Raw genomic sequence first — 13,709 nt, 5'->3', positions numbered from 1 at the left:
AGCTCCCGACAAAAGTACGCGCCACCAAGAGCTGAGGCCATTCTTCCGCGGACAAAGGAATGTCTGGACTCGGCCCCTCACAAAGAACGGACTCGACTGCCGCAAATCAGCAGCTGGACCCGCGCTCGAGCTCTCCATTGATCAGCCGATTATGCTTTCAACGTTCTTTGTGTGAAATACGGGGGGCTCATGGCGTCCAATCCATGGAAAGCACTCCGTATCGGTGGCGGCTCCCCCGTATCGGGGAATCTACACATCACTTGGTGTTTCGCGAAGTGAGCATTTCTTGCTGGTTAAAGCTCCGCTGCCGTCCTTTTCTTTCCTGTCTGTTTCTGCTTCGATCTTTCATCCAATGTTCTGACCATGGACCCCTCTCTTCCGCCTCCCTCAGTCTTGCAATCCACAGTCGACACCTTTTTCCTTCAGGCGCACGATCTTTCGTCGAGTACTCTGCATGAGACATCGTTCAGAAGGAAGTTCGAGGAGGGAACAGTACCAACCCACTTGCTCCTGGCTGTGCTCGCCTCTGCAGTTCCCTTTTCGTCAGATCCTTATTACGCACGAACAAGGAATGAGGCCGCTGAAGCATACGCGAAGGAGTCATGGACGCTAGTTTCGGCAGAGCATCTCACGGCAAATGAACACTCGCCCATCGAGAACCCCGGCATTGAGGTTGCGCAGACGGTGCATCTTCACGTCATGCTAGACTATGCCGCTGGCCGAGTGGGGTCTGCGCTCGTGAAAACCGGCCTCCTCACTCGCATTTGCCAAGCTTCGCGATTGATGATTGAGCCTTCTAGCTCGCTGCCATTCGAGGAGCAAGAAGAGCAGCGCCGTGTTTTCTGGTGCGTGTATTTCATAGACAAACTTTTTTCTTGTGGCAAGTCGCGACCACTCCCGAGCTTGGAAGACGATGAATGCACGCTACAGCTTCCTGCCGACGAAGATACGTTTCGCGCAGGAGAGTGGCAGAACATGGTCACTCTTGACGAGCTTAAATCTTGGGATTTCCAGGATTATCAAAGCCCGAATGCTTGTTGTATCGCCATGCTCATGATTTCCGTCTTTGGTCGCTGCGTGCGGTATGTCCGCTGCGAAGAATATCAAGAACATGTCCCCCTTTGGGATGCAAATTCCGAATTCTCCAACCTGACCTCGCTGCTGTCCCGCGCGGCAGCCTACTTTGAAATCGTATCCGTTGGAAGATTGCGCAGCGATATCGACGGCCTCCCACGATCAGAAGCCGGATATATCATCGTCACACACATGCTATTCCATCTATGCCATTGTTTGTTAAACCACCCATTCCTTGCGCGACAGCGGTTGAAGCCGTTCCGATCAAATTCTGCGTGCTCTAGTTTTATTTTGGGTCTGTTGTGCACTGCCAACGATCATGCCCGGCAATTCTTGGATCTCATAAGTGACGCTTGCAAGTCTGGAGCCGTCACAAGCCAGTCATCTGTTTTCCCGTACTGGATTGCTGTAGCTGGAAGCGTAGTGTCTGTGACATCACACTTTGAAGCATCAATAGCGCGTCCTATGAAGGGATCGGGGTCCTCACGATATCTCGACAGGAGTCTCGAACTTCTTGAACAACTTGGAGAGGTCTGGCCGCACGCTGTTAACACGGTATGTTTAGCCTACTTTAGTTGATAGACAAATACTAAACGTTTGAACAGACAGCTCACCTTCGTGACTTCCATGAGCACCACGCTCGGCGATTTGCATTCTCCCTGAACCCGACCTCAATAGCAGAAGATGACACCGATCCTGCTACGGAGCAGGCTCTCTTGGTAATGATTGATCAGGAACTGGTAGCAGAGCCTCTTCCCGGGACAGCTGATACATCAGGACTGCATTTTTCGGAGACATCGGCTTGGGATATTGATTTGGATCAATCTTATTATTAACGGTTTTTGAGAAGTTACCATGGAGTTATAGCATCCACCGGCCGCTAGATAAGGGCGGCTATTCTCGGGTTGGATCCATCGGGTTGGATCCAACTTAATCATAGTTTAATTTAATAATTAACCTCCTTGACATGAAGGCTATCGACTGGATAGGCTCGGGAATAAAGTAGACTCAAAACGCTACCATACTCCTTGCCAGAGCAAAGTTCATCTTATGATATCTTTAAACATCAGTCAACTCAACGGAACAGCTGCCAGGACGCTCCTATCTTCTTACAGCAGACTGCAGTCCACGTGATGAATCAACCCTAAGACTCAGGATATAGTATCCGACCTATAACATGGCTGAGGGACATTCCAGCACTCCGCCGTGTCTGGTTTATGTGCCTCGCCGTTGATATGCTGCGGGGTTAGATTAAAGAAGCGAGGAACCAAGAGCAAACTACAGATATGAATGAGTGTCGGGTAAGTCGAAAACACCCGGTACAGCGTACTCAGCCCCCCTACCGTACAGTCAGATTTTAGAGTGAGGAATCTTGCAATGTTGGTGACGGTCATGGTCGCCGATGTTGCAGCTTTGCATGCACATCTGCAAGGCACAAGCCGTTGACTCGCGATTTCAAGATTGTAATGTTGTCCTGGCACAGAATACTCTTCCCAATTCTAGCCTTCAATAAGTGCACAATATTCGATGGCTGGTAGTGAAGGAAATCTACTCGCTGATTTACTCTTTGCTTCATGCACGGTTCAGAGTGATAAGCCTCATTTTCGGCAAGTTATTTGCCGATCTTATAGTATGTAGCTAAATACGTCCGCGGCGGAAGTCAGATTGATACGCTAACCACGAGCATTCAGTCCGTATGCGTATTGGAGAGCCAAATGGGAATGCTGACGGGGCAGAAAAGGTGACGACGATATGGCCGGACTAAAATATGACACCAACGGCTCTCCAAACTCGATAGATTGGACTGCCAGTCTGCAAGAACAGCGGCTATCCGAATAGATCCCAAAGTCCGGCTTAGACACCGGCACGAATGCCAACTCGAGCCTGGCGGGGTGGATTTACGGCTGAAGTCCCACCAACAAAACCGAGACAATTCCAGAATTATTCACCGTTCTCGACCACGGTCGTGAGATTTTTAAGGGGCCAGTTCAATAATTCAACTCGCTGCAGGCTGTCAACGATCCGTTCCAGTCAGATGTTCTGCACAAACGCCTAACGCCTAATAGACCGCGGGAGGCCTGAAGCCCGACGACTGACAGGGATTAGGGCAAGGCTTGTCTCACCACACGATGAGTGGCTGCGGCCACTCAGCCCCATCTCCACATGGACGCAGAAGCTTGGAGTGCAGAAGAAATAGTTCAATCTAGGTATCGGCTCGGCCTTGGTCCGGGGATAAACGATACGATCCAGCCATTGAGGGCTGGACGCTACTCAGGTGCAAGGCTCAGCTGAATACCGCAGCAACAGAGGTCGAAGGGCTATGCAGAAGGAGAAGGGCCGGAAGTAAAAGCTATATAAAGGCGTCCTTTCCCACTCAAACTTGTGGGAATAGAAACACAGCTCCATCAATCCAATCCAATTCAATAATCCAATTCAAAACTACTCAGCTCTACATCACCATGAAGATCTTCAGCATCATCCCCGTCCTCGCCTCCCTCCCTGCTCTCTCTGCAGCCTATGCCTCGATTGGTGGCCAGTGCTCTGGTAACTCATACGACTGTGCAGACACATACCACAGCATCGCTGTATGCAACGGCGCAACCTGGCAGGTTGCTGCCACTTGCGGGGAAAAATTCTGCATCTGGCCGGCTGGTGAGCTGTCGCCTCGCTGTGAGCCTTAGAGGCTTATGAATGGGCCGTGCTTGAGGTATGTCTGTGTCATTCTTTAGGGTGAATGGTTTTTGATTTTTGCCTTGGTAGATTGCCGGTTCATATACGATTCCACGTCTTGCCAAAGTTTGATCTAATAGCTCTTTGGTGACTGTGTTTTGTCGGACTGAAAGAGAGTCTTATTTGGAGGCGTATTCGGTGTATATAAAATATAAAATCGAAATAATTACGTTTCAATCAATAATTCACCTTACAATGCTTGTGTTATGTGTACTCGTAGAGGTTCTTGTCTCATCGTTCACAAGTGCTAATAAATTCAATTGATGGCTTTATGCCTACAAAACTAACTAAGCCTTGCTCCCTTTCCAATGATTTCACCTTGTCATTCTCCAAAAATGGGAGCGAGAATAGCAGTGTCTGTGAATGTGTGTCTCAATAGATGGAACACCCAGAAAGTCGAAGAGGAGGCTACATTCGAAGCGCTTATCCAAAATTCGCTCATCGAATCAAAACACCTTTCGAACACATCAGCGAGCGACAAACGTCGTCAAGTGATGCACCATTTCGTCAGACAGAAAGACTTTATCCTCAATACCCTCCACATTTATACTCCAGACAATATTCGCGAGTTGCTCGACAGAGATGACCACCCGTCTTTCCAAGATCTTGTAGCCCTCGACTGGACAAGTCTCACTTTATATATATTGGATCCGCAACAAACAGAAATGGAGGATTATCAACCCGAAGATATACACATGACAACCCATCCAAGCAGGAGCAAAAGTCATTCAATTCCTATCTTGTTCATGGAGACATTAAACGGACTAGCAAACTCGGTGTCCTATTCAGCATCCCAACTTCTGGACATAATCACAAAGAATTCATCACAATTCGACAGATGAGTATTGTTGCAGAGGCGGTATATGCAGATATATTTGGTGCATACTCTGATCATATCAAGGATAAGAGCCTTCACCAAACAGTATATGGAGATTCCCGCAAGGTCTTTTCATGGCATGGGGCCTGCAGTCATTTCTGTTTACTTGAAGGTGTCCGTGGCTTGAAAAACATCACTATCAAGGGCCAACACTTGATTGACACCATGTTCAAGTACATGAAGTTGGTCACAGATAATATGGATGAAACGGTTATCAGGTAAGTACCTTTACTAATAGAAGTTGTTCATGGTAACAATAATGATGATGAACAAACTATCTTTAAAGATGCACTGCTAATTAGATATAACAGTAATGCTAAAGATGACCCTGCAACCTGCAAAGTTAAAGATTCCGACAATCCTGATGAGATTAAGGATGCTGATAACCTTCATGATATCGACAATATCCAAACTATTACAGATCCTAATATTGACCAAATCGAGATTACAGCATTATCTCAAATACAACTAAAAACATTTACTCGTATCGAGGATCCAGCCATGATCACAAAGCGACTCAGGGCCAAACGGCAACATGCTACATATGTCAGATGGATAGAGAAAATGACAAGGCTCTTCGCCAGTGGAAGCTCTGACCGGGTCACCAAAAGCGAAATCATTGGAAAGGATTTGGACATGGACATGGTCGGGGAATCGCGTGGTTCCAATGGTCTTTAGATTATCCATATAACCTCAGTAAACTAATATAAGGGTTTGATCTTACGATACGAAGCAAGGTTTTATTAAATTCAGGAACCATATTCCATTGTAGAATCAACTACATAACAAGTCTAATTCCATTTCTTTCATTCATAAAGGCTTTTTGGAAGTCATAACGGCATAGAAAATGAATTAACCGCTTATTTCTTGCCAGCCTTCTGGGCAGCCTTGGTGACCTTACCAGCGCCACCAGCCGATTTCTCAACGCTTTTAACAACGCCGACTGCGACGGTTTGTCTCATCTTTTTTTTGACGTTTATCAGCATTTAGAACACTCAGGGACGTTGGGGGTTGATGGGAGAGGCTGGGGGAGGTTGTATGAAGGGTGTGGCGGGGTTAGGGTTGGGTTCGGGAAGGGGTCATGTGATGGGCGGGTGCCAAGACTTGACACGTGACTTGGAGACAGAAGAGGTGGGGAAAGAACTTACATCACGGACGGCGAAACGGCCGAGAGGAGGGTAGTCGGTGAAAGACTCGACACACATGGGCTTGGAGGGAATCATCTTGACGATAGCGGCGTCACCAGACTTGATGAACTTGGGGGCGGATTCGACAGACTTTCCGGTACGGCGGTCGATCTTCTCCTGGAGCTCAGCGAACTTGCAGGCAATGTGAGCGGTGTGGCAGTCGAGGACGGGAGCGTAACCAGCGCCGACCTGACCGGGGTGGTTGAGGACGATGACCTGGGCGGTGAAAGAGGCAGCACCGGCAGGGGGGTCGTTCTTGGAGTCACCAGCGACGTTACCACGGCGGACTTCCTTGACGGAAACGTTCTTCACGTTGAAACCAACGTTGTCACCGGGAACACCCTCCTTGAGCTGCTGGTGGTGCATCTCAACGGACTTGACTTCAGTGGTGACGTTGGCGGGAGCGAAGGTGACGACCATACCGGGGGTGATGACACCGGTCTCGACACGGCCGACAGGGACAGTTCCAATACCAGAGATCTTGTAGACATCCTGGAGAGGAAGACGGAGGGGCTTGTTGGAGGGACGGACGGGAGGCTCAATGGCGTCGATGGCCTCGAGGAGAGTCTTACCAGTGGACTTGCCAGCCTTGGTCTCCTTCTCCCAACCCTTGTACCAGGGGCAGTTGGTGGAGGGCTCAAGCATGTTGTCACCGTTGAAACCGGAGATGGGGACGAAGGGAACCGACTTGGGGTTGTAGCCGACCTTCTTGATGAAACCGGAAGTTTCCTTGACGATTTCGTTGTAACGAGCCTCAGCCCAGCCAGCAGTGTCCATCTTGTTGAGGGCAACGATGAGCTGACGGACACCGAGGGTGAAAGCGAGCAGAGCGTGCTCACGGGTCTGGCCATCCTTGGAGATACCAGCCTCGAATTCACCAGTACCGGAAGCAATGATGAGAATAGCGCAATCGGCCTGGGAGGTACCAGTGATCATGTTCTTGATGAAGTCACGGTGACCGGGGGCGTCTGCAGTTGCATGTTAGACACAACTTTGTAACACAAGAGCAACAGGGACAACATACCAATGACGGTGACCTCATACTTAGGGGTCTGGAACTTCCAGAGAGCGATATCGATGGTGATACCACGCTCACGCTCGGACTTGAGCTTGTCAAGAACCCAAGCGTACTTGAAGGAACCCTTACCGAGTTCGGCGGCTTCCTTCTCGAACTTCTCAATGGTACGCTGGTCAATACCACCGCACTTGTAGATCAAGTGACCTGGAAGAGAATGTAAGCCTTGGGTCAAGGACGGTCGAGGAGGCAGTAGGCGTCTTACCAGTAGTGGTGGACTTGCCGGAATCGACGTGGCCGATAACGACGATGTTGATGTGAGTCTTGTCTTCCTTACTGTAGATGAGAAAACCAGATTAGCGAAGCTGCTCAACAAGACGACGATATGGTGGACGCGGAGTTTGTGCAACTTACCCCATTTTGAAGGTTGTGTGAAGTGTGTTTTATGAAGATAGGAGGATGCTCAGATACTACGGCTAATTAATGCGTAGAGGTGCTGAGCAGAGAAGTTAGCAAGGAGGATGGAAGAAAAAAGGACAGAAGAGGCGAGGAAGGGGAAGATATACGTACTGAAGCGGACAAGCAGAGGAAGGGAGAGGAAAATTTTGTGGGAGGGGGAGGGGAAATCCTTTTATGGAGGGGCAAGCGAGGACGACGACTAAGCGGGCGGGCTCAAACCCTTGGCTGGCTGCCTTTGCCATTGGTCATGGAGGGGTAATCTGCCCCACTACCGCTGCAAATTCTTCTCGCTCCTTTGGGCTCTGTAGCTACCAGACCGGCCGGCAAGACAACCCAGCGACGATGATTTTCTTGGTTCTACTCCACTTCCTCCCTCAATTTCATGGTCTAGCGGAAGAAAAAAAAATGTTTTGCTCGTTCTCTACCTTGCTATTGCCTGTAGGTGGGTTCTCGGACTGAAATGCTGGGCATCAACGCAGTGGTGGGATGGCGGCTTTATCTCTCTGTCGAGCACAACCCCGCTGTCCAAGTTGCCGCCTTTCTATTTGTCCGCGAGCAAACGACGATGAAGCAACCAGGTGGCGCTGTTCGATCCACTGCGTCATGGAGATCAACATCCGTAGCTAGATAGACCGCGATGATGATGTTTTATTAACACAAAATTTTTGATATGAACGTGCGAAAATTTTTCCTGTTCTTGCGCCCCTCCTGCGTTGCCTAGGAACCCAGGTGGGATGTGCGACTCAGTCGGCTGCCCCTCATTATTAGCCGCCTCTTTGCTTTTTCCCGAGTTTGGCCCAGTTCGGTGCCCGCGAGCACGTCCGCAAAATGCTTGACTGAACAAAGTAAAAAAAAAGTCTAAAATCCGAGCCATCCATTTTTAGCTAGACGATATCAGCCTACCACGGGAACATGATTTTCATCTCTCCTTAAACTCAAGGACCAATATAAGCTCTGTAGATGCTATCCAAGTCGACTAGGCATAATCCTGTTAACTCCAATAGTGAGGGGTATCTCTCCGTGACGCGCACTGATGAAGAAAGGCGCTAGAACCGCATATCAAAACACCAAACATCAACCGTTTCGTATCCCATATTCGCCTCGCTTGAATATTGAACGCAATGCATAGCCCAATCAAAATAAATTCAAATAACCCGTCTAAATAGCGATCGGGGCAGCGCGCGCCTGCTCAGTTTTCTCTCCACCGAGCACCACATGTAGTACACTATCGACCCCGTCAGTACAGGACGCAACATGCAAGGTATCCGTCCAGACAGGCACCCACCTTCAAGAATGTAGTCATCGGTTCGTCTGCACTTCTAATCTGCAGCTGGAAGAAGTACGCACGGTCGCCATCGCAGCCTTCCGCGGGGCATTGTGCTGCAAGACATCAAGATCAGCATCCATCAATCCCATTGCAGCGCCAGAACAAAGAAAAAAGGGGGGTTTTCTGTCTTGGACTTACTGGCCATCCTATCCGCATTCTCGAATTCGGCCTTGCCTCCAAATACTGCCTCCACCTCTTTTTGCTTCATGGGCGTCTTTTCGAACCAGGACTGCTCGAGGACATATTGGTAGGGGCAGGTACGGCATTCAAACCGGTTCACTCCTAGTGGGTATTTTGGCGTCGCATCCGCGCGTGATATTGTCAGCGCATTGCTGCAATTGGGGCAGACTAGGTAGCATCTTTGTCAGTGAGGCTCATCAAACTCGATGCGGGGTTGCATACAAGTCAGAGGCATCTTGACCTGTGGGATCAACAGCCGGATAAATGATTAAAGTTTAGGTTTTCACGTAATCACCACTGCAGCCTTCTATCAACAAAGCACAAATGACGCCGCCAGCAATGTTCTGTACGCCGCAAGGGTGAGAAGCCTTATCGCGGTTGGCGGGGAGAAAATTATCTACACCGCCCTATCGAGTGACCACTGAGCACTGACCTCCCGCTGTGGGTGCCTTAGGCTTAAAGTATTATTTATAGATCTGCCGGTCATTTGATGCTTGCCGATTGGACTCGGACGTCAAGCGGGATGGACAATAGATATTCCGGGCGACTGTTCCGCCGCGGTGCAGGTTGGGCGGCATGCCAGCGGGGCAACCAAACAATAAGGAGGCCTACAATTAGATGACCTCCCAAGCTGATTGAACTTCAATAACAATCATACAGGTATGCTCATCCCTCGTTACTGTTGTTTAGATGGCTTTGAAGCTACATGCTACCCACCCCGGCGTTTCCTTTGTCAACACTCAATACCACTTCCTTACCGACCATGTCCTAAAGCAATAACAGGCCATCTCGAACCGGGCGGAAACTTAACTCTATCCAATATCATACATCCTGCCTGCTCTTCGGTCACCTGTTTCCTTTTTGCAACCCAAGGATTAACCCGTGAGCAATCATGTCAGACGAGGTACACCGCCAGATTACCATACCACTACAACAGCAATCTAGTTAGCTGACTCAATCCTAGGGCGCTTCACCCCGCGAGCTCATTGTCGAAGCCTGTCGCCGCGACCAGCCCCATCTGATAGAACAAGTCCTCGACTCATTCGAAGGGAAGTCAAATGAAGAGGTAGCCGAGATCTTCAACGGCATCACAGACGCAATGGGCAACTACGCTCTCCACATCTGCGCGCAATACGGAAGCTGTACGCCCAGTCTCATTTCCCTCTACTCTAACTCCCTTTCAGAAAACTCAGGCTAACAAGAATTACCTTCACGCTGCAGATGACACAATGGACGGCCTCTTCGATATCCAATTCTTCGAATGCGACCCCCTCACCCGGCTAGACAATGACACTCCACTACATGTGGCAGTCCGGTACGCGAACGAGAAAGACGCCGAGATAGGCACAGCAATGATCAAGATGATGTGCGAGGCAGGGTGTGACCCGCGAGTAAGGAATAAACATGGCCAAAAGCCGGCGGAGCTAGTCTACAATAACCAGGAGATCAAGACGACGCTGCAGCAGGCCGAGTATGTGCTCGCGGAGGGATTGAGGAACGAGGATATCGCTGATGATAGTGAGGGAAGTGCCAGTGACAGCGAATAGAAGGGTGGGTTGAAAGACTAAGGCTTTAAGTTTTTGTGTTTTGCCATTATATAGATATGCATATACGTATGACTTATGATTGGAGCTGGTTTATTTTTCTATTCTTTCGGTACGTTGGTAAATTTGACGAGCTTTGTTCGTTTTCTGAAAACATAGCAAGCACTAGATTTATATATATATATTTATGCGCCAAAACGACATCTATAAATTCCAGTATTAGCAATAATACGGTAAGGGGCACTAGGGATTTTCGTATTCTAGAGTAGCTATCCAATGCATTGAAGCGAGCATACAGGAAATCCCATTGGTATCAAAGAAATCGCAAGCTAAGCTGACAGGAATACAATTGAAATCTACGTCAATCACTATCTTGGTCGCCAGAACCAGAACCAGACTCAGAACTCCGCCGTCGCCGTTGAGTCGACCTCCCCTCTCCAGCATCCTCCTCTCGTTTTTGCGTATTCGTATTATCCACCTTCCTCATCCCTAGGCTCCTACCCAATCGGAACTCGAAATCTGCCATCTTCTCCCGCTCCGCAGGAGTCACATCATCATCTTCGGCCAAAGCCTGCCGTCCATAAACCTCTCTCACGAGGCCAGCCACACCCCTCGCTCCAACCTCGACCTTGCCCCGCGGTCCGACCATGTACTCGATGATCTCGTCCCCACCATCCATTTCCCGATTCCGGAGCAGATATCCTTCCTTGCAGAGGCGTTGCAGAAATCGGTCCGTTCGGTCGATAGGCGTGTACGTTTCGGCGTTTACGCGGCTGAGGTACCGATCAAGTTTCTGCTCCTGGAGCGAACCCCCGTTTAACAGGATTAATCCGATGATAAACGTATACAATCCTGTGTAGGCACTTTCCATCGGCCCCCGCGTCGGTTGTAGGATATCCTGCTTCCGGTATTTGGACGGTAGCGTACTCGTAAGAATCCACGATTTATTTGTTGATGACGGTCTTTCAACTTTCTGCGCGGCTGTTGCATTGTGTTAACCTTATGCCATCTATTCTGAAAAACTCTTAACCGGAATTTGAAATACTCACCCCTCCGCTGCTGAATAGTAACCTTCTCCTTCCCGGGCAATTCAGCCAACTGCATCCCAAATGTATCCGCCAGAACTCTCTGCGCCTCCTCAAAAACAACTTTGAACTGCCGCGATCCTTGCTCGCCAAGAACTTTATTGCTAATATCGACTCTCCGGATCGGCTGGCGCGAATATTCACTCGAAAGCGCGAGTCGCACAAGCTTCTTCACCATCACGTCTGTGCTACTGGTTTCGCGAAAACCCGGTCCATTACCGCTGTCATACTCGCTATCATCGGGGGTCGTTGGTTTCGTACGGGCGCGGCGGTCTGCATGGCTGTTTAATTGGGTTGGGGGTTCTTGGAATGAGCTGGCTTCTTCGTCGCTGGATTGGGGTTCGGGAACCTGGGCGCGCAATTTGGTTAGGATTTGGGGTCGATAACGGGGAATAAAGGGAACAAACCGCACGTCGTTTGCGAATCAGAGGCATCTTCGCAGTTCAAGAGCTATAACTGGTGATGTCAAAAGTGGTTTTGGTATAGTATAGATAATATTCTGGCGTGGAGACTGTGGACGCGTCTGACGCGATAAGAACTGAGGTGGGCCAATCTATCCGAATCGGGTAATCACATGCCTGTAGTATCACATGTCAGCCCTACAGAAAATCAAACAATTTTTTAGGAAGATTTTCCAAGTATCGTGGAACTGTCATGGACATCATTTGCATTTTGGATAGCTGCTACTTAAGCACACTGGCATAGAGCCATTCACGGGTTTGTCAGGGGAACAAAGAAAGTGAGGAAGAACTGAGGTGTGATGAACTTGATGATGCATATCCAACCACAGCTTGCAAAGGGGGAAAAAAAAATTGAACAAAAGAGTGGACAATGAAACATCCCGGTTAACAAAGGAATGGGAAACGCTATCAGAGTCTAGAAACCACAACCACAAGCCAATTAATTATAAAGCAACAAGTTTTAGTTTTGGGTTTGCTCATTCACGAGGTCTTTGACTTGGGCCTTCTTCTGCTGGAGCAGGGAGCTGACAAAACCCAGCGACTCCTGAGAAAGGACAAGGCTGGTGGTGATGATAGCCTTGCCGCTTGCCACAATTCCACTTCCGCCGCATTTCTTATACTCGTCACCATAGGTGCTAAAGAGATGGCCCTTCACATCTCCAACAAGTCGCACTGGGAAGAGAACGGTGTCATAGACGGTGTTCTTGAGTGTGCCGGTATCTTCCTTGATAAAAGGGAAGGTCGCATCTACCCTCTGCAATCCCTTGTCTCCAAGGGAGTCTGCCCGGCTGACGTACGGCGCAACGTATCCGTAGGGTTTCGACAGGTATGTGAGGTAGGGTTTAGCAATTCCGTAGCCTTGGTCGGCGAACTCCAATGACTTGGCGCCGTATTTGTTTCCTTTGTAGAAGGTGATCGAGTCCGAAACAACGGGGTAGGAGGTCAGATGCTTCACGGCCAGCTTGTTAGTAGATGTCGCGCAGCGTGGAAATAAGACCCGATGGGCGATGGGCAGACAAAGCTTACCTCCAAAAATTGGGACTGAGCCCGCTCTCCGTTGACTGCGTTTTCGCCCATTGTGTTTTCAAAATGAGGCATAGGTTTCTTATCAGAGTCAGTAGGGTGTGTGCTGATAAGAGGCAAGGCAGATAGGTGGCGTATATTAAGGAGAAGGATGGGAGGTTAAGTAGTTTGGGGAGCTCGCACCTTGAGGGAAGCTTGGACTATGGAAAAAGTCTTTGGGCTGTTGGGAAGGAAAGATGCTACCTAAGAGTGAGTGTAGCGAGGAGTGGTCTACGGATCCGGTGAAGGCAGACAAGGTGAACCACAGATGAGGACAGGTCGAACAAAGTCAAAAAATAGGATTTCCGGCGATAAATAACTAATAGCTGCGATTAGAGAGACTGATCGATATCTTACGAGCGCAGGCCAGGCCGTCTGCCATCGTATGCTTGAAGCTGGTGTTGGCGCTGTTGGCGGCATGTGATTGCGGGTCGCCAGTTCTGTCGCAAGCTGCAAGCACGTTTTCGCCTGCACCCCCTCCACCTCCCTCACTTGTCACCATCATCACCTTATCAAGGCTAAGGAAGCAGGGAGTCTCTCGTCGCTAATTCGTTTCATTTATCTTCCGGGCGGGTACCATGCATCTAAATCGACCAGGGGTGCTCTAAACATCGTGGAATCGCTGAGTGAAATAGCGATGGCGAAGAGGACTGAGCACAACATTCCTGCGGTCATTATCATACGGAATGTCCCTTTCGAAGCATGATG

The 13,709-nt window shown here is 49.3% G+C and overlaps 7 protein-coding genes across 7 annotated transcripts; 4 read left to right on the top strand and 3 right to left on the bottom strand.

Annotated features, from left to right (window-relative positions):
* Window positions 1-363: 363 nt before the first annotated feature.
* On the top strand, window positions 364-1,910 carry ASPVEDRAFT_138703 (fungal specific transcription factor domain-containing protein; the record flags this gene model as incomplete). The annotated part of the gene is made up of 2 exons (XM_040807514.1): window positions 364-1,629; window positions 1,680-1,910. The coding sequence occupies 2 exons, from the start codon at window positions 364-366 to the stop codon at window positions 1,908-1,910; spliced, it is 1,497 nt and encodes a 498-aa protein (XP_040671250.1).
* Window positions 1,911-3,089: 1,179 nt separating this feature from the next.
* Window positions 3,090-3,993, top strand: ASPVEDRAFT_198662 (uncharacterized protein). The gene is made up of 2 exons (XM_040809259.1): window positions 3,090-3,781; window positions 3,835-3,993. The coding sequence occupies exon 1, from the start codon at window positions 3,534-3,536 to the stop codon at window positions 3,753-3,755; it is 222 nt and encodes a 73-aa protein (XP_040671249.1). The 5' UTR covers window positions 3,090-3,533; the 3' UTR covers window positions 3,756-3,781; window positions 3,835-3,993.
* A 146-nt stretch (window positions 3,994-4,139) lies between these two features.
* On the top strand, window positions 4,140-5,359 carry ASPVEDRAFT_894330 (uncharacterized protein; the record flags this gene model as incomplete). Its single annotated transcript, XM_040818609.1, has 3 exons — window positions 4,140-4,580; window positions 4,643-4,899; window positions 4,993-5,359. 3 exons carry the CDS (start codon window positions 4,140-4,142, stop codon window positions 5,357-5,359), a joined length of 1,065 nt encoding a protein of 354 aa, XP_040671248.1.
* Window positions 5,360-5,419: 60 nt separating this feature from the next.
* Window positions 5,420-7,379, bottom strand: ASPVEDRAFT_44999 (elongation factor 1-alpha). Its single transcript, XM_040813182.1, has 4 exons — window positions 7,298-7,379; window positions 7,149-7,219; window positions 6,893-7,090; window positions 5,420-6,836 (listed from the first exon to the last, which is right to left on the bottom strand). The coding sequence occupies exons 1-4, from the start codon at window positions 7,300-7,302 to the stop codon at window positions 5,761-5,763; spliced, it is 1,350 nt and encodes a 449-aa protein (XP_040671247.1). The 5' UTR covers window positions 7,303-7,379; the 3' UTR covers window positions 5,420-5,760.
* Window positions 7,380-8,531: 1,152 nt separating this feature from the next.
* On the bottom strand, window positions 8,532-9,084 carry ASPVEDRAFT_55368 (DNA-directed RNA polymerase III core subunit RPC11; the record flags this gene model as incomplete). Its single annotated transcript, XM_040815066.1, has 4 exons — window positions 8,532-8,567; window positions 8,628-8,722; window positions 8,808-9,017; window positions 9,072-9,084. The coding sequence occupies 4 exons, from the start codon at window positions 9,082-9,084 to the stop codon at window positions 8,532-8,534; spliced, it is 354 nt and encodes a 117-aa protein (XP_040671246.1).
* Window positions 9,085-9,442: 358 nt separating this feature from the next.
* On the top strand, window positions 9,443-10,489 carry ASPVEDRAFT_44995 (ankyrin repeat-containing protein ANK1). The gene is made up of 4 exons (XM_040813181.1): window positions 9,443-9,509; window positions 9,633-9,753; window positions 9,814-9,991; window positions 10,071-10,489. The coding sequence occupies exons 2-4, from the start codon at window positions 9,742-9,744 to the stop codon at window positions 10,394-10,396; spliced, it is 516 nt and encodes a 171-aa protein (XP_040671245.1). The 5' UTR covers window positions 9,443-9,509; window positions 9,633-9,741; the 3' UTR covers window positions 10,397-10,489.
* A 265-nt stretch (window positions 10,490-10,754) lies between these two features.
* ASPVEDRAFT_55366 (uncharacterized protein) lies at window positions 10,755-13,016 on the bottom strand (the record flags this gene model as incomplete). The annotated part of the gene is made up of 4 exons (XM_040815065.1): window positions 10,755-11,374; window positions 11,443-11,827; window positions 12,424-12,888; window positions 12,966-13,016. 4 exons carry the CDS (start codon window positions 13,014-13,016, stop codon window positions 10,755-10,757), a joined length of 1,521 nt encoding a protein of 506 aa, XP_040671244.1.
* Window positions 13,017-13,709: the final 693 nt, after the last annotated feature.

Source organism: Aspergillus versicolor, assembly GCF_001890125.1.
Source record: "Aspergillus versicolor CBS 583.65 unplaced genomic scaffold ASPVEscaffold_9, whole genome shotgun sequence".
NCBI lineage: Eukaryota > Fungi > Ascomycota > Eurotiomycetes > Eurotiales > Aspergillaceae > Aspergillus > Aspergillus versicolor.
The sequence above is the reverse complement of the archived record's forward strand: the minus strand, read 5'-3'. Positions and strand labels throughout refer to the sequence as shown.

Coding starts and splice junctions, on each gene's coding strand:
- ASPVEDRAFT_198662 (XM_040809259.1), top strand. CDS start 3,534: ATGAAGATCTTCAGCATCATCCCCGTCCTCGCCTCCCTCCCTGCTCTC.
- ASPVEDRAFT_44999 (XM_040813182.1), bottom strand. Junction 7,091..7,148: donor CGGCAAGTCCACCACTACTG/GTAAGACGCCTA, acceptor ATTCTCTTCCAG/GTCACTTGATCTACAAGTGC. Junction 6,837..6,892: donor GTATGAGGTCACCGTCATTG/GTATGTTGTCCC, acceptor ATGCAACTGCAG/ACGCCCCCGGTCACCGTGAC.
- ASPVEDRAFT_44995 (XM_040813181.1), top strand. Junction 9,992..10,070: donor CTGCGCGCAATACGGAAGCT/GTACGCCCAGTC, acceptor TTCACGCTGCAG/ATGACACAATGGACGGCCTC.